Source organism: Podarcis gaigeae (genome assembly GCF_964106915.1).
Source record: "Podarcis gaigeae genome assembly, chromosome: 1".
NCBI lineage: Eukaryota > Metazoa > Chordata > Lepidosauria > Squamata > Lacertidae > Podarcis > Podarcis gaigeae.
Window position 1 is genome coordinate 33150498 of NC_139678.1, and position 21522 is coordinate 33172019.

A 21522-nucleotide genomic window follows, 5' to 3' on the forward strand; every position below is an offset into this window, starting at 1 on the left:
TTGGTTAAGCATCAAATTGGAAAAGGGGCTTATGCTTTATGGTTACTTTGCTTTTTTTCCCAATACAGCAGCCATCTACCTTTGCCAAAGCTCGGCAGATTATTCAGGCCAATGGGTTGGGGCTCCAGGGACTCAACAAAGGCTTGTCTGCTACCTTGGGACGTCATGGAGTTTTCAATATGGTCTATTTTGGTTTCTACTTCAATGTGAAAAATATTGTTCCCGTCAGCAAGGTGGGTGCCTCATTCTATAAAATAAGAAACATAATATAGTCAGGAATGAGACCATTTGTGGTTGATAGAGCAAAAGGCAGGGAGGTCAAAGGTAGGCATATCCAGTGACAGGCAGAGCCAGCTAATTCTAGTTTTCTCACCATCCTCATCTTTCATGTTCAGAGGCAGAATATCTATGAATGTCAGATGTAGAACGAAGCAACAGAGGAATTCTGTAGCCCTGTTGCCCTGCTTATCAACTTCCCTGAGGCATTTAGCAAGCCACTGTTGGAAACACCATGTTGAACTAGATCCAACAGTTTTTGGACTACACCTCCCATCATCCCAAGCTAGCAGGACCAGTGATGAGGGATCATGGGAACTGTAGTCCCAAAACAGCTTGAGACCCAAGTTTGGGAGAAACTGGACTAGATGAAGACAAGACCTCAAGCTGGAGATAAGGCAGAGTCACAAGCCCTGTTATCAACCCTATGCTTCTGCATTTATTTCTGCAACACCCATTTTTTAGAAAACAAACTAATGACACACACTAAGGAAACAACAGACTTGCCCAAAATTATGACATGAGTACAAGGCAGATTTGGGTGTCCAAGCCCCACAGCTCATTATCATTCCTTTAACCCAACACTGTATTGTGTTGTTTCCCTGGGAGGATATTTAACTTCAATTATGATAATGATGAGGCCATAGGGCTTTAAGGGAAGCAACTAGTGTATCCAATTCCTAAACCATAGAGGTCCTAAGGCATATGCATCCTACTCACAGTGCATACAGGCCTATCATACAGTGTCTGATTCTGGCAATCACCTGCTTCCTTTTTGTGGTGGCTTCGCCAACACTTGCAACATGCCACAAAAACTCTAAAACTTACAGCAGAAGTTCCTCTGCTGATAAGTCTCTCTACCAACTTGCTCATAATTTGTTCTCTGATTTCAGTATATAAAACTTATGCCAGCAGCCTGGCAAATATGTTGGGTTGTTATTTGACAGTCTTCCAAAAGCTTCTTATAGTAAGTTATTATACTGCTTTTCCAGTCTCCAAGTAAAGTTGTTCCTTCCCATTTTTGACCTGTATTTAACATACAGTATTCTCTACCATTTTTCCAAAACTTGCTGTGAACCCATCCAGTCATCTTAACAGGAAAATTACAAGTTCCATTAGCAGCTTATATCCTCTCTGATAATGCATTAATTATATTAATTTAAAATTGCGCTTCTTCACATTATAGTTAAAATAAACTATGTCTTGAGCTTTAAGATGTAAAACTGGAGCTTTTTAGTGTGGACAGACAGAATCTGGCCCAATCCCACATGTGGATTTTACGCCTATTTTGCTCCCTCTAAGGAATCTTCTGACAATGTGTCGCAACAAATGTGCTCTCTATGTTACTATATTGTTTAGAAATTAGGGGGTCTTTTCTTGCTTCCCTGATGCAAGAAAAAAGGGGTTTCTTGAAGTCATATTGTAAAGTACCTAGGAAATCCAATATGACAACATTCTCTGGCAGCTCCCAGCGTTCACACATATGGGATTAGACTTTATTAAGGAAAATTTCACTTCCAAATAAACTAATTGAGCACTTTGATGTTCCAGGGTAGGAAGGCTGTCTGAGGAAATATGAACACAGTTGGATTGTCTCAGCCCATACAGAAAAAATGTTGTTTTAAGGCTGACTTTACAGCCAGTTTCTACCTTTTTAAGCCAGGGCAAAATAGTCGGCTTTGGGAACAATGTGTTGTAAATTCTTCAGCCAATTAGCTTAGCGAGTTACTACTGTTTATAATGCACAGGGCGCTGCTGTCTGCTTTGCAGTTGCACCGCTGTTGGATTGTTAATAGCAGGAAGCCGTTACTGCTTAGTACAGTGCATCAGCTACACGTGAAACTAAATGTAAAAAACCTGGAGGGGGAAAGCAGCAGACTGAGATTAGCCTTTATTTAATTTAACATTTGGGGGTCCAACGCACAAATGAGCATTTTAGTAGGCTTCATGGTGGAAGTTGCTGTCATTTGTAAAATATTCTGGCCAATTAGCTAATAGTGTGCTTGGATTTCTCCCGTTTTGATACAGTAATACTAAGTACATTGTGAAGCCCAATTATACAAATCATCCCCATATGCCGTACCGGTCTTGCTTTATGAACTGTGTTTATAAATCCTGTGTGAGGAAATGTGTACTTCAGCAATTTAGACCATGTGTAAAAACATAGCCAATAGGATTGTCAAGAAAACAAGCCCCAGCGTAGGAAATCCTAATGTGTTCCGCTAGAATAACAGGAGTGTGTCGTGTCGTGCAAGACTTCTGATTAAATGCATATTACTTTATAGTCTTTAACCAATTGAGGTGCTTCTGTGCCTCTTTTAATTTCTTTCTTTCTTTCTCTCTCTCTCTCTCATTCATTTTCTCCCTCTCCTACCCGCTCCCCTTTTGTTTGTTGCTTTTTTGTTTGTTTGTTTATCTAGGATCCGACCTTGGAGTTTCTGAGGAAATTTGGAATCGGGCTAGCCTCAGGAACAATAGCCTCAGTTATTAACATCCCTTTTGATGTTGCAAAAAGTCGGATTCAAGGACCACAGCCGGTTCCTGGAGAGATGAAGTACAGGACCTGTTTTAAAACTATGGCAACGGTCTATAAAGAAGAAGGGTAAAGCATTCTTATTTCAATCATAAATATCCAGGTCTCTGGCTTGTTCACATGAGTCCATAAAACCACATTGTTATATTTCAGATTTGATGAGGCTCATAAAAGCCACCCTTCGCAGTGCTTATGTATCAGGAGCGCTCCAGAGTGCAGCATTTCAGAAATGTGCATATAAGCATTACAAAGGAAAAGTATTGCTTTATCTGAGTTTTCTGGATTTTTATTTACTACACACACACACACACACACACACAGAGAGAGAGAGAGAGAGAGAGAGAGAGAGAGAGAGAGAGAGAATGTATAAAATATCCTAACAAGTCTGCAGCAAGTCATTTCTACTTTTTCACCACTGCATCAGTCTGGTAGCTATAGACATCTTTCAACCTCAGTATTGTAATTAGAAAATATACCGTATATTCTATTTTATTGCTCCAATTGTGAATGCGGAAGAGTTGTAGCTCAGTGATAGGATCACATACTTTTCAAGTGAAAGGTCCTGGTTCAATCTCTAGCGTTTCCAAGTAGGGTTGAGCCCAGAAAAAAACCTGTCTGAAAATCTGCTAGTCAATGTCAGAAATAGTGAGTTAGATGGACTCTGTTGGTAAAAAGCCAGCTTCCTATGTTACAAAATTCCTAAGCAGCCCCTGACAGAAGTGCTATTTTTTTGGGGGGGGGGGTGAACGGATGGGATGCTATAATAGTCTTCTCATTTTCAGAGAGCAGCTGATGAGCCTGTCTTGTTCTCATTCTTGTATACTAGGCAGCTGAGGAGAAGTCCCAGTTCCCTTAAGTAAGCGACTGGGCAATCCTGAAAAATAGACCCTGATAACTCTGCCACTTTCTAGGATTTTTTTCCAGTTGAAATTGTTGAGGAGGAATATTTGAACCAGTGGCATTCCCTCTCCCACTCAGATCCAAATGGCATCAGGCAACATGTACTGAATATTTTTCTCGTGGTAGCACTAGAAAACACAATCCAGAATCGGAATCCCAGAAAGTGGCCAGCACACAGGACAAAGAATGAGAACTTCGTTTTAACAGATTTTTAAAAAATGTCCACTTGATTGCATCTTACTTTGCCCCAATCGATCTTGGAATGTATCTATAGAGTGGCTGAAGGACAATTAAAACTGTTCATATTTCAGAACTGGTCATAAAATTTATAGAGAACATGGAGATCAACAAATAAATCTTAGCCTTTCTCTCTGTCTTTCTTTCCCTCGTTTCTGTTTCTTTAGAGATTGGAGCGTTTGTGTTGACCATTCCATGCTAGCCTCAATAGCAAGATGAGAATGCAAACATTGACTTGGTGCATTCATACCAAATTGCTGCAGTATAATTTCTCTCATTTTTGAAACTAGCATGTAAGGAACACCCTGAACTTAGTGTATGTAAAATACTTCTAAAGTGAGAACTCAGGCACAGCAATATTGTTCAACTAGTGTACTGCATTTGTATACTTCATTTGTATTTATACTTATTTTCAAACCCTACATACCACCTCATATCAAGAGTTCTCTGGAAAGTTCACAACTAAAAAAAAAGTATAGTGCAGCTGCTATTAACAAATAGCAAATGTCTCATTAATTAAAGTCATGTTTTGAGTAGAAGGGATCACAGCAAAGCCACCGTAGCTGAACATTAATCTGCTATTTATCCTGGGCCAAGATGTTAAAATCCAAGCATTGTATACATTTGTTATTTCGCAAACATTTTTAGCGCATTGTCTCAGAAATTGAGCAAATATACATTCCTCCCTCCCTCTACCAATTTAAATAAAAACATTCTTTGTTGTTTTCTACAGATTTCTAGCCTTGTACAAAGGATTGGTGCCTAAAATCATGAGACTAGGACCAGGTAATTTTTTTATTTAAAAAATCTAGTGCATTTAATCCTGCCTTGATGGTATTTTTGTAAATGTTATCTTAATATTCAATATTACTGTTAAATATTATTAAGACGAAATATATATAAATACAAACATTGTATTATTGAAATTAAACAACTTTGGGGTTTTTTATACCTTATTGCAGTATTTCATTGCTCTTATAGCAATTGATGCAGCCTCATTCATAGCTGCCTGCAGAAACATGGGGCAGAAACATGGAAGGAAACCTTCCTTTATGGCTGATCCATATAATCAGGCACACACCTTTTTAAGTGTATAAGCATCTTGTGTGTTTAGAATGCATTCTAGATACCATTTGCAAATTCTTATGGCCCTGTACCTGTAGACGTGCAAATGTAGAAATAAACATGAGGAGGAAAAAATGGGATTGGCTCTTTTCTCAGTCTCCTCAATTGTGTTGTACCGAATGATGTCACCCCTTTAGGTGCAAGGACTTTCACTTGTACAACCAGACTTCTTCCTTATTCCCTCTCCCTACAACCGCAAATCTACTCTGGGTGGTTGGGTGCAGAGGCATGCAGGGAGAAAAGGAGGAGGAGAAGTCCTGTTGATAGGCAAAAGTCCATGTACTAATAAGTTGATTTTGTTGGTTACAACCCATTGAGTCTAACCTGTGCCCAGGATTTATGCCCTAACACATATGTGTTGGGCATGCTGATCTGTACCCTGTAACAATGCAGAGCCTATACGCAGAAGCTATCATCAATATAGCAAGGGCAAGGGCAGAGTTGGCAGCCTCAGTCTCATTTCCCTCCTCCATGTATTCATTTACACCATTATTTGACAATCTGTCATGGGTTAAAATGTCAATTTGCTTTGTGCATCCGATGAGTCAGGTTTTTGCCTATAGAGCTTGTGCCATAAATAACCTGGCATATCTCTATCACACAGCATTTTTGACTTTGGGTTGGCTTGATAACTTCCCTGTGTTAAGAAAATAAAAAATATCCTTCCAGTAACACCTTAGAGACTAAGTTTGTTATTGGTATGAGCTTTCGTGTGCATGCACACTTCTTCAGATAGTAAGCCGTTGCTGTTAGAACTGCCATATCGCATCACCTCAAAAGCAACAGTTGGTATCCAGTGCAGCTTAGTTGCACTCACAGAAGGATCCCGTCCAAGAGCAGTAGCTCCTTATGTTCTTGAAGCAAAAGCAATGGATTCTATCTATTGTTTTTTTCATTCACACAGCCAGCTGCGGGTCATAGAAAGATGGAATGACCCTTAGAGCTAGTTCAGGCATAGCCAACCTCGGCCCTCCAGATGTTTTGGGACTACAACTCCCATCATCCGTGACCACTGGTCCTGTTAGCTAGGGATGATGGGAGTTGTAGTCCCAAAACATCTGGAGGGCTGAGTTTGCCTGTGCCTGATCTAGTTCATACATATAACTTGGCTATGGATTCTCATTCTGTGCTGAGGGGAAATGTAACTCCTTTCTCCAAAGGTCTTGTATGATAGCTTCACGTATAGGACAATATGCATGGGGTCCCTGCTTCAGACATTGATTATGAATGGAGTTGAGAAAGCAGGATATACCTGCTCTTCCATCAAAAGATCCACAGCCCAGGTGAAAGCAGGAAGTGGGCATTAAATAATGTAGGTTGTATTCAAAGCAATGCTAAGTAGAATCGTTCTGTCAGCACAAGGATTTCTTTTTGCACAATGGAACGTTTTCCCCCCCTCTCCACTTCCCTCATGCCCCCAACCCTCCAGAGCAGATTTGGGGGCAGGGTAGGATACGCCCACGGAGAGGGGAGGAAGTCCTGCTCTTCACCCTCCACTCTCATCAAGCCACCGCTGCTGGAGATGCAGGATACAGAGATCTCTGTGCCCCCCCCCCGAAGATTCTGTGCCCAGGGCCTTGACCCCTTGGCACCCCCCACACTACACTACAGGTCCTATTTTGGTCTTGTTGGTAAAATACATGTATGCAATTTAAAGCCACAAAGCGTTACAATTTTGTATTTCATAAAATAAAATTATCTCTTCTAGGTGGTGCAGTGATGCTTCTGGTTTATGAATATGCTTCTCGGTGGCTTCAAGAAAACTGGTGATCAAAGACATAACTCCCAAGGCAGTTTAAAGCAATGTCTGTTAAAATATGTTTCAGTATCAAATTGGAAGCAAATATAGCACAAATAATATGGATATGGAGCCAGTAACCCAACCCACCATTTTAGCCTGGGGCTTTCTATAGGTGCTTTTTATGAAGAAAAAGACATTTAGAACCTCAAGCAAGCCTGGGCTTCAAACACACTTTCAATGTAACATGTAGTGTGACTTTAAATAAACTGATTTCCCCAGTTATTACGTTTATATCATTTTTCTGTGAGTTCTCCTTGAGGTAGGGCATTTAGGAAACTGGCTATCAATCTGTAACTTTTCATAGTGAAACGATTTGTATTTTTTCTTCAATAAATTTGGATTTTAACCCTGTTTCCTTCATTCTGCGTGATATTTTGTGTGTTTGTGCGTGCGCATGCACACACACACACACACACACACACACACGAGAGCAGTTTTCCCTTCTGTGATTTCCAGACAGTGGCGGAGCTTCATGCTCCGGTGAAGTGAAGGACATGAGGCAGGAGTTAATAATGCAGGTGAGCTGCGCACAGGTGAGCTGCAAGCAAGCTGCCAGCCAGCTCTGTGGAGGCTCCTTTTATTGACACAATATGCAAACCCAGGCAGATACATTTTGGGCTGTGACCTTTACACATCTTCCAGTCCCGAGATCGTGGGGTGGTACAAAGTTATTTTGGCACCTGTTTCCACCGCGTCATTTTCCCCTTGCACAGTGTATGATGCAGACAAAGGTCTCAGAGACAAATGTTACAGACAGGACACTGCAGACTACTGAGACCGCAAAAGGTTAGACAGAGGGCAAGATGTTCAGACAGCTGTGGCCTTATCTGTGAGGGGGAGTGTGCTCCGCACCCCAAGGTCACGCATGCAGGCAGCTGAGGCTGCCTGTGGGCGGGGAGTGTTTCTACACTCTGGCACCGGGGGGTGTGTGCAGAGAGCAGGCGGGGGCGTGGCTGGCGCGCATCCCGGGGGCATGGCGCACATCCTGGGGGCATGGCGTGGTGCCCAGCACGGGCAGGAGGGCAGCCGCGATGGCATCCCACTAGGGTTACGCTGCCAGGGGCTGTGTGCTCCCCCCGCACCCCTCTTCCTCCGCCAGTGTTTCCAGAAACTGGCATTCAGCAGCATTGCTGCTCTTGTGCTTGAATCCTTCTTGCAGGTTTCCTACAGGCAACTGTTTGGTCACATGATGCTGCACTAGGTGGGCCAGTGGCCTGATCCAGCACTCTCTTATTATGTGCTCAGAAAAACTGACTCTTAAAAAAACAAAATGTTTGAGAGTAAAAACTGACATGTGTCCTGTCTTCTAGGATCCAGAACTCCAGCCACCCATATATATTGGTGTACTTCTTCCAAGTGGCTTTGCAAAACTCTGTCCCTAAGATTTCAAGCAAAAGGGATCTAGTGTGGATTGCAGTATTTGTATTCTTTCTTTTAAATAAAAAATAAAAAGCACTGAAGTATAGAGGCATACACTGCACAATAAAAGCAGAGGTGCCTTCTCAGCATTTAAAAAATACTTGTGCTGACATGAATATCAAAATACCTCTTTTGTCTGGATTTGACCACGTTGACTTCTTTGAAATGTGCTTCAGTAGGCAAAGTCAACAGAAAGGTAATTGGTTCTTTTTGTCTCATACCAAAGGCAAGTCTTTTGGGAGGGTCATTTTGTCATCAGTTATGCATTGGGTCTCTCTGGTGAAGGAATGGAAGAATTTAAAAAGGAAATGATATCCACCTCAGTTAATTCTTTTCTTTATTAATTTAGAGCATTCAAGATATAAAAATAAAAGGCTTTATACATACTTTATATACACACATAGCCTTCTGGTATACATTGTTTCCAACATGTTTTTAATTACATCTTCAGCCCAATCTTTAATTAAAAGCAAAACCTCCTCCAAATACGTGCTTTTTTAAAAAATAGCTAAAAAGTTCTGGTTTTCTGTCTACAACCCAACCTTTTTGCCAAATATGATCTCCAATTTTCATTTATAAAGATAGCTTATTTCTACCACAGTGTCAGAATATAACACGTTGATCTCAGTTGGATTCTTTAGCAATAAGTACCATTGATTTCAATGGGATTTCCCCCAATCCAAGTAATGTGTTCTGTGTGTGGAAAAACAGCTGATCCAAAGCCAACTGGAAGCAAGGGGAAAACCCATATTCAGCAACCACCAGCATAAATCATGTACAAAAAGAATGATGGTGCAGTATCGGTAGTCCCTCTATCCTAAAAAGCAGATGTGAGAAGCTTCAGAGTTACAATTCGCAGCTAAGAAGAGACTGCTGGATCAGGCCAATGGCCCATGTAGACCAGCATCCTGTTCTCACGGTGGCTGACCAAACACCTGTGGGAAGCATGCAATTTAGGCATGAGCACGAGAGCATCTTAAAGGTAAAGGTAAAGGGACCCCTGACCATTAGGTCCAGTCGTGGCTGACTCTGGGGTTGCGGCGCTCATCTCGCTTTACTGGCCGAGGGAGCCGGTGTACAGCTTCCAGGTCATGTGGCCAGCATGACTAAGCCGCTTCTGGTGAACCAGAACAGCACACGGAAATGCCATTAACCTTCCCGCTGGAGCAGTACCTATTTATCTACTTGTACTTTGACGTGCTTTTGAACTGCTAGTATGGCAGGAGCAGTGACTGAGCAATGGGAGCTCACCCCCCACGCAGGGCATCTTGCCCACTTGCAATTTCCAGCAACTGGTACTCAGAGGCATCATGCTGGCTGGTAGTCCCTGCCCTCCATCTAGTAATCCATGCTGCGAGAATCTATTAGGCAAGATGGTAGTGGGCAAGAACAACAGGAACACTAGGCCTCCCTAATACCCATTCCTGTTCCAAAGGCACTGTGTTTAATCCTTCCTGAGCTCTGCACCTTTAATCCTTCCTGAGCTCTTGGGCTCAATGATCACTGCAGATGGTGACAGCAGCCACGAAATTAAAAGACGCCTGCTTCTTGGGAGAAGGGCAATGACAGGCCTAGACAGCATCTTGAGAAGTAGAGACATCACCTTGCCAACAAAGGTCCGTATAGTTAAAGCTATGGTTTTCCCAGTAGTGATGTATGGAAGTGAGAGCTGGACCATAAAGAAGGCTGATCGCCGAAGAATTGATGCTTTTGAATTATGGTGCTGGAGGAGACTCTTGAGAGTCCCATGGACTGCAAGAAGATCAAACCTCTCCATACTGAAGGAAATCAACCCTGAGTGCTCACTGGAAGGACAGATTGTGAAGCTGAGGCTCCAGTACTTTGGCCACCTCATGAGAAGAGAAGACTCCCTGGAGAAGACCCTGATGTTGGGAAAGATGGAGGGCACAAGGAGAAGGGGACGGCAGAGGACGAGATGGTTGGATAGTGTTTTCGAGGTTACCAGCATGAGTTTGACCAAACTGCGGGAGGCAGTGGAGGACAGAGGTGCCTGGCGTTCTCTGGTCCATGGGGTCACGAAGAGTCAGACACGACTAAATGACTAAACAACAACAACAAGAGCTCTGCACCACGATTGCATTTTCAGAGTGGGAAATGATGTGGAAGACATTGCCTGTGAGGTGTCCCACATCCTAGCTATCATTTTTGACCCTGACCCAGCAGTAGTTGGGGGGCAACTACTGACCCCTGGATACGGATGTTCATTCCTCCTTTGCGTCAGAGATGCTCTGAGGCAGTCAAACAGGGCTCAGGTGAGTGTTGCAGTGTACCTGTACATCTAGGTATTTATCTGTATCAGCAACATGCACTCATATCTTGGGCTGAAACAGGGTGGGTGGGTGTGGGTTTAAAGACCTTGCAGGGTCTTTAAAGCAGAACTCATAAGTGTAGATTGCAAGTAAAGATGCTGCTATCATCAAGTCATGTTGCTGTCTGTCTCTTGTACAGTTTCTTGAATTAAAGTCACGTTGTTGTCTGTCTCTTGTACAGTTTCTTGAATTAAAGTCAGTGCTGTTTTTCTAGGGGGGGGAAGGGTGCCAGAACTCACCAATGAGAGGTGCCAGTACTGAGTTCCAGCGAGTTCAGGCTGGGGGGGAAAGCCCTGATTGAAGTGAATGTGTTTTGAGTCGGGACAAGAGGTCAATCCTAAGGCACTTGCTTGGAAATGCATTCCACTGAAGACAATGGGACTTCTTCCAAGGGCTGTGTGAAGGATCAGGGCGAAAGCTTTTGCAGGTCTGGATCATAAGGATTTATTTGCGCAACCATAATTAGTGTAGGCTTTTATAGAATAAAAATTGCTTTAAAAGGCTGAAATCATTTCTTTTTCCATTCCCCATTTTAGAGTAATTGGAAGATCAATACTTGAAACAATGTCAGTGGGGCCTCTTTTATTTAAATCCTCTGCTCTGATAAATGGGTCCGAAATTGATATAAAAGAGAGCTCAGCTACATAATTTCATCTTGCACTTTGCCTCCTATGCATGTCTTACATGTTCTTAGACAAATGTAAATACTTTATAATAACATAAATGAAGAACAACTTTTAAAGAGCCAGGGAAAAAACCAACAGTATGTTGTTCAATGGGCTCCATTGACTGATTCCTGTACTTCAAACAGCATTATTTTCAACAACTAGCCTATTAATATCCTCCCATTTACAAACCAGCAGGTATAAGGTTATCAAGGTCTGACCTTCCCTTAAAGGATGAAGACTGTATCAACAACCTATGCCATTAATTCATATTTCCACAACAAGCATACTTGTTTTAACTATTATTTAGAGACACTCATACTTCATGGGGCATTCAGAAAAAAGATTATTTGTTCAGGAAAATAAAATGTTAACGACAATCGCTTTGATATTTGTAATACATGCTTTTGTTTTTTTAAAAAATGGTTTCACCTTGTTCCTTGCTATCCCCAGCTTTGCTGTGGTCATGCTAACATGTCACAGCTATGTAAAATACTGCTCCCTATGAACTTGGATTCCACATGAACCAAAGCAAATTATTTACTTAATTTAAGATGGGATTGTAAAGGTAGGCCCCCCCCCCAAGTTGCAATCTTGGTGAGAGAGTTGGAATCATTATTCATTGCATAATCCTGTTTTTTTTAAAAAACAAAAACTTCACCTTTCTTTTTTTTAAAAAAAGAATTAAAATTAAATAGAGACAAGGAGAGTAGAGGCAAGGAGAAACTGTCACACTGTATACAAATAGGCTTCTTTCTTTTTTCCTAGTATTTTTCTTCCTCTTCACAAAATAGGATTTTTCATAGAAGTGATATGAGCTGCGTGAAAGATGGGGGAGGGGGCACGAGCTCAGGATTAGTGTGTTTAATTTCTAGATTCTGATCCATGTGGTGAAGAAATGGATATCCAGGCAAGTGCTTTTTGCACTGTTTTCAACAAAAAGGATTCTGTGAAATTAGGCTTACATGCCTAGCGTAAAGTTACCAGATTCTTTTTCAATGAATCCGGGGACACTTTTCAACTTCCTACTAAATAGATGGATTTTGTCAGGGGACTGACTTGTAAATTCGGGGACTGTCCCCGGGAAACAGGGACGTCTGGTAACCTTAGCCTAGGGCGCAGTGTGGGCGTGTTTATTATATCTGCCCTTCCTCCAGCTGCAGGTGTGCAGGGATGACAGGTGCTGTCCTCCCTGGCCAGCTGCTCTTGCAGCCCCATTTTAGTCTTTAGCAGCACAATCCTATACAGGATTACAGTCATACCTTGGGTTAAAGACGCTTCAGGTTGAGCATTTTCAGGTTGCGTTCCGTGGTGACCCGGAAGTAACGGAATGGGTTACTTCCGGGTTTCATCCCTTGCGAATGCACAGACCCTCAAAATGAGGTCACGCGCATGCGCAGAAGCGGCGAATAGTGACCCGGAGACGTGGGTTGCGTTCTGCTCAGGATGCGAATGGGGCTCCAGAATGGATCCCGTTCGCATCCAGAGGTACCACTGTATTCAGAAGTAAGATTTACTGTATTCATTATGATTTATACCCAAGTAAACGTGCATATGCCTGTTGTTTTTGTCCATGGAGTTTTCTTGGCAGGGATACTGGAGTGGCTTGCTGGTTCCTGCTCCAGGTGGATCACGTTTAGTCAAAACTCTCCACTGTGACCTGTCCATCTTGGGTGGCCCTGCATGGCATAGCTCATAGATTCTTTTGAATTATGGTGCTGGAGGAGACTCTTGAGCAGGGATCGGCAACATGCAGCCCATGGGCCAGATACGGCCCACGAAGACTGTTTTACTGGCCCACAAACCGCCCGCAAACCGAGCCGCCCACTCGGCAAGCCCCCCCTCACGCTGCGCTAAAGCAGCGTGGCAACTCGCTGAGTGGCGCCAGATTGGCTTCTGCGCACGGGCAGATACCCAAAGTCGCGTCTGCGCATGTCCAGACACTGAAAATCGCTTCTGCGCAGGCACAATTTTCGGCATCTGGGCATGCGCAGAAGCGCTTTTCGTCGCCGCAGACATGCGCAGAGGTGATTTTCAGCATCACGCTGCACCAGTCCAGCCCACAGATGATCTCTGTGGGAGTGATCCAGCCCAAGGCCGGTAAAGCTTGCCGACCCCTGCTCTTGAGAGTCCCATGGACTGCAAGAAGATCAAACCTCTCCATTCTTAAGGAAATGAGCCCTGAATGCTCACTGGAAGGACAGATCATGAAGCTGAGGCTCCCATACTTTGGCCACCTCATGAGAAGAGAAGACTCCCTGGAAAAAACCCTGATGTTGGAAAAGATGGAGGGCACAAGGAGAAGGGGATGACAGAGAACGAGATGGTTGGACAGTGTTCTCGAAGCTACCAACATGAGTTTGACCAAACTCTGGGAGGTAGTGGAAGACAGGAGTGCCTGGCATGCTCTGGTCCATCACTTATTCCTGAGTATTTGGGCAAGATCCTGTGTCACACAAGCAGGCTTCCACTTCTACAACTGGACTTCTCCTTCCTCTCCTACCCTCACACCCCACATGGTTATCTGGCTGTTAAGGAGACCCCCTGAAGCAGATTTGGGGACACTGGGGAGTTGAGAAACTGGAGGTCCCATTGCGCAAGCAGACTTCCCTTGTGCCTACTGGCAGACATTCTTGGATGTCATCCTTTGTTCTGAAATATTCATACGCTGCCTTTTTGAGAGAAACTCATTCAAGGTGGCTTGAGAGAGCCCAGATCAACAGAGCTGTTCTGCTGGCTGCACTAAGATTGTAGCCAAAATGAATACTGACCCATGATCCAAGGGTAACACACACAGCGCATCAAACACAACAAACGCACACCCTTTATTCATTTCAAGCAGTTAGTTCCTGGTCAGTCAGTTCTGTTGTGTGCCAGAAGAAAATTGTGACCCGGAGACTGTTTGCTCATGCTGATTATATCTCACCAATATTCTCAATTCAACATTTGACTAAATGATTGCAGTAGGAAAATGTTTTGGAAAGTTTCCCAGGAAGTATCGGCATGACATCACATATTATTTTCTTTGCAGTGCCTTAGAAATCTACCTTTGTTGGCATTTTGAAACAAAAGCATGAAATTCTCATAAAAGAGACAGGATCTTATCTTGCTGTTTCAGCAGTATATGTAGCATGGCTAGGAAGAAACGGAGATAATTTTATTAAAGAAGTCTTTCAAAATCTGTATTGAATGATGTGTCTTTACATTATTGCACTAGACTTACAAAAATACATAATATATTAATATTTTATAATGCGAGGAAATATCATGTCAATTTTCAAATCGCTCCTTTTCATGGTTAATCTTCAGCACGCATCTGCAAGCTCGAGGAGGCTTTCCGAAACTATATTCACAACTTTATTATTGTCCAAGGAAAACAGGCCATCTTGAAAAGATTATACTGTTAAGGGGAAAGAGTAAAAGAGAGCAATTGGGATCCAAAAGGCCGTGAAATGATGCTTGATAAAGAATACAGAAATGCAAAAATGGAATTTTGTTAACATTATAAATAATATCTGTAGTACCGCCACCAATATGCCTATGAATGAAACATGCTTATGTACAACATTGTAAACTTTACCGAAAGTCTTTCTTTTTTTTACATTCATTAAAGCATGAATTTAAGACAACTTTTCTCATTTTCCTTTTTTAAAATGACAACAAAGTTTTGGGCTGGAATTACTGAACACAGGTAAGCCGACAATTTACAGTACAGTTTTCTTTCACAGTGGTTAACATGGGGCATAACTCACCCACCTCCTGCACAAGCACCCATTGAAATGAATGGGAGGTGCACAAGAACTCTACCATGCTTGGGCAGGAGAACTTCCTGGTGGATTGTGCCCTTGGCTTATTTTAAAAAATATATCTGCACAAAATTTCACATTAAATGCAGGCTCCCATTCTGTCCAGGTCCTTCCCATCCATGAATCTTTATATTAGTGTGATGATACCATGATTTCAGAAGATTAGGTACCATATGGAGGAATTTTCAGCCCTAATGCAGAGAACATAAGTCACACTCAAGTGCCATTGTAATCAGTGGGTTGGATCCAGAGTCTGTGTGAGCAGAACACAGAACAATTCTGCTGGATGGGGAGGGGGCATTTTTGCTAATTTCCCCCATGGCCCTTGAAAGGTCACTCCAGAGGATTGCAAAGACCCTCTGAAACAGTGTGAGATGCTGTAGGGGAGAGGAAATTGGAGAAAATTGCTTTTCCCTCTCGTCGTACAGCAGACCTTTTTTGGATCTTAGTCTCTTCTGCAAATGGAAAGTGCAGAATGGACACTCTGAAACCAACCCACGGGGGTCACGTTAAGTTCTCTGCTGTAGAAACAAAAATGCTTTTCATGAGATGCAGGTGTCTCCACCCTGTGCCCAAAATATACTCAAAAGAACTGTCAAAATTTGGATCGTTTAAGGTAAAGGCCATTGTTGAGAAACGAAAACAACACATGGCTAGGATGTCACCTTTCAGGCAACAGAAAGAAAACAGAAATGAGTCGAGTAGTGGGAACGCAAATTATGACCAAGGTCAGGTCCTTATTTACAGATAGAAAACAAAAGTTAAATTGCCTTTGTAATCACAATAAAATACAGGATAAATAACAGAGCCATGAATTCATTTGCTTTTCTTATTTGTTACTAGAAGAGGTCAACTGTCTGTTAACCAAAACTCTTCTCCACTTGTCCATACAATTTATTTATTTATTTTGCGAAAAAAAGAACGATTGAGTGATCCAGAAGAGAACTTCTGGTTTTGGTCGCCTTTCTTAGTTAGGATCGTAGCATTATCTACTGGTTTTCCTTGACTGGGTTTTCACAAATCTGAAACAATTGCACGTTGGAGACACTCCTGTTGCTTAGAATAAATATGTGTGGTTTCACCAATGAATAGCCCTCTGAGGGTTGTAAGGTCTTCTCGATGCAAAACAGTGCAAGGGGCAGCAACACATTTATCACTTTCTTAGGTTATTTACACTTACTGAACCCCAAGGATTATTATTATTATTATTATTATTATTATTATTATTAATGAAGGGAAAAAATATTTCAAATGTCAGCAGCCCCAGAAGGTCCATCTGTTAGAAGGTATTACAGGGAAAGTGACTGGGCTGGGCTGGCTTCAAATTGTTCTGCCATGTTTCTGATATCAGAGTGCAGAGGCCGTGACAGAGTGACTACCTTCTCTGGCTGTCTGCATACCCTTGAAAGCCAGCGACGCAGGGATGTCACAGTTGTGGGGCGATAGCGGAGTGCCTCCAGCATGCTGCCAGCCATGGCCAGCTACGTAACCAGAAGGAGCGGCACTATACGCCATGTACGGAGAGACTTGCGCTGCCGTGGGATAAGGCGCCATTGTTGGTGCAGAGACAAAACTTCCAACAGTAGGGAGACAACTTGGTGCCTGAAAGAGAGGAGAGGAAATAATAACAATTACTAAAAAAGAATAAACACGTGGATTTTTAAAAACGGGGGCAGCCCTGCCATTAGGCAGAGTGAGGCAATGGCCTCAGGTGGCAGACTTGAGGTGTCATGAAGAGGCAGGTAATTGTTAAGCTATTAAATGGTTGTATTATATTTTTACTGCTTTGAACGGGGAGAGGCACTAGTGGGATTTTCTGTTTCAGGTCCCAGGTACTTTGAGTGAGAGGTTTGGGGGGAGGGGAGACATGAGTTTTTCCTCATGAAGCAGAATGCCCTGGACCAGCTCTTAAGTTTTTTTAATTACCAACTAACATAATAATGTTGGCTTCAGAGGTGCCACTTCAACTTTCCAGGATGTGGTGAACAGCCAGACTTAAAAACCCAATGGCTTTTAGGTACATCTTTACAGTGTAAATACTATATTGTTTCTTTCACCTCATAACAACTACTGCAAGCTTCTTAATGCTGTAAAATAACTTCCAAAAAGTACACTTGTTGTGTTTTTGAGTGGGCTATGCTGTTTACTGTTGCTGGGCTTGTTTCTATTTCATTTGCTCGGAGGATGGTTTAACCCAATTGACATCTTTTAAGTTTTGATTTTAACCATACCGACTGGGGAACCCTGTTGAACGAAAATCCTTCATTAACTAAAGAGCATATTTGATCTGTAGAAAATGCAACTTGAAAAGAGAGACATTGCACATAACTTTTGTAAACCAAGAAGTCTTTAATATATATGTTTTTAAAAAATAAAATTGGTGCCCCCCTATATATCTAATTCAAAATATAACAATAATAAACTGTAAAATAAAATTATATTTTTCAAAAAGAAAAAAAAGAAAGTGTATTTGATTTTACAGTCACTTCTGCTTTCTAGCTTGCTTTCAAAACACACACCAAAGCAAAAGGCATTCATATAATCACTTGGTGAAACACCCTAAGATGATGTTTACATACTTTCTTGAACAGGGACTACCAAATTTACATCCGATTGCTGTGCTCATTGAAGTTCTCTTGCACAAGCCACACTGGAATTAAAGTGAGTGGCACAGGAGCACTGCCAAGCCCATTTCTATGGAATTCTTGCTGGAGAACGTTCTGGTAGAACCTCCCCCCAAAACAACAAAAACAACAACAACAACAACACTGATCATTAAATCCAGCCCTTGTATTTTAAGGCTTCATTCCTGGAGAAATAAAGTATTTAAAAACACAAAAAAGAACAAATCTCTCTCTCTCTCTCTCTCTCTCTCTCTCTCTCTCTCTCTCTCTGTGTGTGTGTGTGTGTGTGGTGATCTTGTCTTGAGGACAGGAGGCATTTGGTGATTTAAAGAACAAACTTCTTTTATTTAAGTAAAGTGTCATTCACTGTGAATTCCTACAGAGACAGAGGGTAGCCTCTCCCTTCTTTATACAAACAGACACCTGGACCACCAGCTTGCACAAACACCCATGGAGAGCAGTTAACAACTTCAGGCCCAATCCTGCTGTCATTCTACTGAGGAGAGAGAGCAGACATTTTAAAAATTCCAAATTTATGGGAATTTAAAGAACGAAAACCACAGCTTGGGCAATCTACAGTTGCAGGTCATCAGGCACTGCTCTTACACCAAGTTATTGTGAAAACAGCAAAGAGTATTTGGTTGCCTTAAAAGTTAGCGATGCCATAATATTCTCTGCTGTTTTTGTTGCAATGGACTAATACAGCTAGCGACCCCTCTGGAAATCATTAGAATCCCCTGTAATTTAACTGAATAGAGAGAAGTGTGTAAATATTTTGTTTAGCATGTTTGTATTGTATCTTCTCTTCAAGGATTTCAGGGTGGCTTATGCAAGGTTATCTCATTCTCTCCTTAGAGGTGTCTCTGCAGATAAAATTATCATATTTTTTGCTCTATAAGACTCACTGTGTGTGCGTCTTATGGAGCGAATGCAGGCTGCACAGCTATCCCAGAAGCCAGAACAGCAAGAGGGTTTGCTGCTTTCACTGTGCAATTTTTAAGAATTCAGAATTTTCTTCTTCTTGTTTTCCTCCTCCAAAAACTAGGTGCGTCTTGTGGTCTGGTGCGTCTTATAGAGCAAAAAATACAGTAATCCTCATTTACTCCTTGTCCGGACCCTTTTGGGCTCTGGTGCAATTCAGTGGGAGGGGTGAAGGGCTGCTGCGATTTCACAAATCGTCACAGTAGAACTGCAAGTGGTGGCAGTTCAATGGATATGAACCATATCATAAGCCCAGTCCCTGTCCTCAAGAGGGTGATGGAGCCAAAACCATCTTAACTGGGACACTGATTTGAACTTTGATTCCCCCCCTCTGCAAGTCCTCCACACCTGATCTTATTGGTGTCTTCTAGAGATCCAGAGAGGGACACAGGTGGCGCTGTGGGTAAAAGCCTCAGCGCCTAGGGCTTGCCGATCGAAAGGTCGGCGGTTCGAATCCCTGCGGCGGGGTGCGCTCCCGCTGCTCGGTCCCAGCGCCTGCCAACCTAGCAGTTCGAAAGCACCTCCAGGTGCAAGTAGATAAATAGGGACCGCTTACCAGCGGGAAGGTAAACGGCGTTTCCGTGTGCAGCTCTGGCTCGCCAGAGCAGTGATGTCACACTGGCCACGTGACCCGGAAGTGTCTTCGGACAGCGCTGGCCCCTGGCCTCTTGAGTGAGATGGGCGCACAACCCCAGAGTCTGTCAAGACTGGCCCTTACGGGCAGGGGTACCTTTACCTTTACTAGAGATCCAGAAGGAGATACTATCTTAAGACAGGATACTTCTATCCCAAGTACATTTTTTTTTCTTCCCACCTTTTAAACACCTGAAGGCCAAAATCAATTTGCCATGTGGCATATATGGATATACGGCATAACAGAGTGTTGGAATGAGGTTTGGGGGAGCAATTCAAATCCCCACTCAGCCAGGAAACGCACTGGTGTCCTTGGGTCTGTCACTGTCTCTTGGCCTAACCTACCTCACAGGGTTGTTGTGAGGATAAAAATGGAGAAGGGGAAAGCCATGTATACCAACTTGAGTTCTTTGGAATTTTTTTTAATGATAGTTAAAATTTATTTACCACACATGTTCCATTACACTGTACCCTATTAAATAATAAAAGATCCCTCTACTGTTATGTTACTACCCCTGTGAACAATGGCATATATATATATATATACACACTCCCAAGCAAAACATCTCTAACTGAAGTTATTAATATGGAGAATAGAAAGCAAGAGAGACCATTTTAAAAACAAAGCCAAAATCTACATTCCAACCAACATAGGTCATTTGAATGACAAACACAGGGAACTGAAAATCTGATTCAAATGTCACTTTTCAAAAAGGCCGTGCAATCCTACATATGCTTGCCTCGAAGGAAGTTCTACTGAATTCAGTAGGCCTTACACTCAAGCAAATATGGCTAGAGTTCCAGGCATGTTGCTGGGACTAGCTTGAAATTTAGGCTGCCTGGGTTAACGGTGGAATTGACACCCATTTGTTAATCTGGCATTTCTGACAAGAACTACATTCACTTGAAGTTGAACTGGAGGGGATTAAATTCCAAGGCCCAGCAAATATTGGGCCAATAATTCAATGGAAGGAAATGAACACCAAAATACAAAATCAGGAGTTGGGAGAACCCTGCGGTGTTTATGGGCTTGTAAGGTACTTCGAAGTCTTTACTTAAGTGCTGGGTTTTGAGAAACATTTTTTTAGTTCTGTAAATATTACTCACATAATCGAAGCCATTGTTTATGAAAGGAAATTTAATTATTTAAGAAGTGCTTCTAGCTGAATGTAACCTATGTTCTTTTCCCTTTTCGCTCCCCCCCCCTCTTTTGCCTCCTCTTTAAGGGGCAAAATCCACAGGGGAGATGTTTTGGATTGTTTCGACGGCTCAGAATTAACGTTTTGCCAGAGTCAAAGAGAACTGGAACTTCAGAAGATCTAATGCTAACCCCCTTGCCTTTTTGATGCTTTATATATTTAGCAAAATGCATTTTTACAATTTTGCTGCGGCTGATGTAGAATATACAGTGCAGAAGGCCTGTGTCAGGAGTTACCCCTCAATTACATAGCTGTCAACTTTTCCTTTTTTAAGGGAAATCCCCTTATTCCAAATAGGATTCCTCATAAGAAAAGGGAAAAGTTGGCAGCTATGCAATTATACTAAATTAATCTGTGTCACACGGTATATGGAATCAAAGAGTTAAAACGGGTTCAGATGCACAGTTGTGCTTATCAGTGTTGTGCTAAAGAAGCTGAAGGGACTGCTAAACATCTGACATAATAAAAGCCTTTCTGGACCCCATGATCTGCAGTGCGCATCTGGCTCAGGATAGCATCTAATGTCCTTGTCCTCAGGTTGTGTGTGTTTAGTCTATTGCAGGGGTGGCCAATGTGTTGCCCTCCAGATGTTGCTTGACTACAGTTCCTATTATCCCTGACCTATAGCCATGCTGACTGGGGTTGATGGGGACTGTAATACAACATCTGGGAGACACCATTTTGGCTACCTTACGTCTATTGTCTAAACACACCTTTGGCACCTGCATTGGTGGCACCATCTTGGGATGAAAGGGTGGATATTTTTGGATGGTTGGTGGAGATGGATGCTCAAAGGTCACATGAAAGAATGTGACAAGTTATAAGAGTAAATAGGTAAAGAAACTCATATAGGATCCAGGAATAGACAAGTAGCCAGTGTAAGGATTTAAGGAAGGGTGTCACATGGTCAGAGCAATGACAGAAGTGAATAATTTGGGTGGCAGAAGGTATAAGAACTGTATGCATATTGCCTTGGCCCCATTCACACAGATA

General features: G+C 42.3%; 2 protein-coding genes across 7 annotated transcripts in view; one reads left to right on the forward strand and one right to left on the reverse strand.

Annotated features, from left to right (window-relative positions):
- Positions 1–7223, forward strand: part of SLC25A21 (solute carrier family 25 member 21) — a 281862-nt gene extending 274639 nt beyond the window's left edge. For 3 of the 4 annotated variants that reach the window (XM_083741772.1, XM_083741769.1, XM_083741771.1), the window contains 4 exons: positions 69–233; positions 2697–2878; positions 4680–4732; positions 6780–7223. In XM_083741772.1, the coding sequence (XP_083597898.1) occupies positions 69–233; positions 2697–2878; positions 4680–4732; positions 6780–6841 (462 nt within the window). In that variant the 3' untranslated portion in view covers positions 6842–7223. The remainder of the gene's footprint in view (positions 1–68; positions 234–2696; positions 2879–4679; positions 4733–6779) is intronic. The other variant, XM_083741770.1, reaches the window with a different exon arrangement.
- A 1387-nt stretch (positions 7224–8610) lies between these two features.
- PAX9 (paired box 9) overlaps positions 8611–21522 on the reverse strand; it is a 40107-nt gene continuing 27195 nt past the window's right edge. For 2 of the 3 annotated variants that reach the window (XM_083741628.1, XM_083741627.1), the window contains 4 exons: positions 16472–16694; positions 10780–14686; positions 10382–10741; positions 8611–9758 (listed from right to left, as the gene is read on the reverse strand). In XM_083741628.1, coding sequence (XP_083597754.1) covers positions 14682–14686; positions 16472–16694 — 228 coding nt within the window. In that variant the 3' untranslated portion in view covers positions 8611–9758; positions 10382–10741; positions 10780–14681. The remainder of the gene's footprint in view (positions 9759–10381; positions 10742–10779; positions 14687–16471; positions 16695–21522) is intronic. The other variant, XM_083741629.1, reaches the window with a different exon arrangement.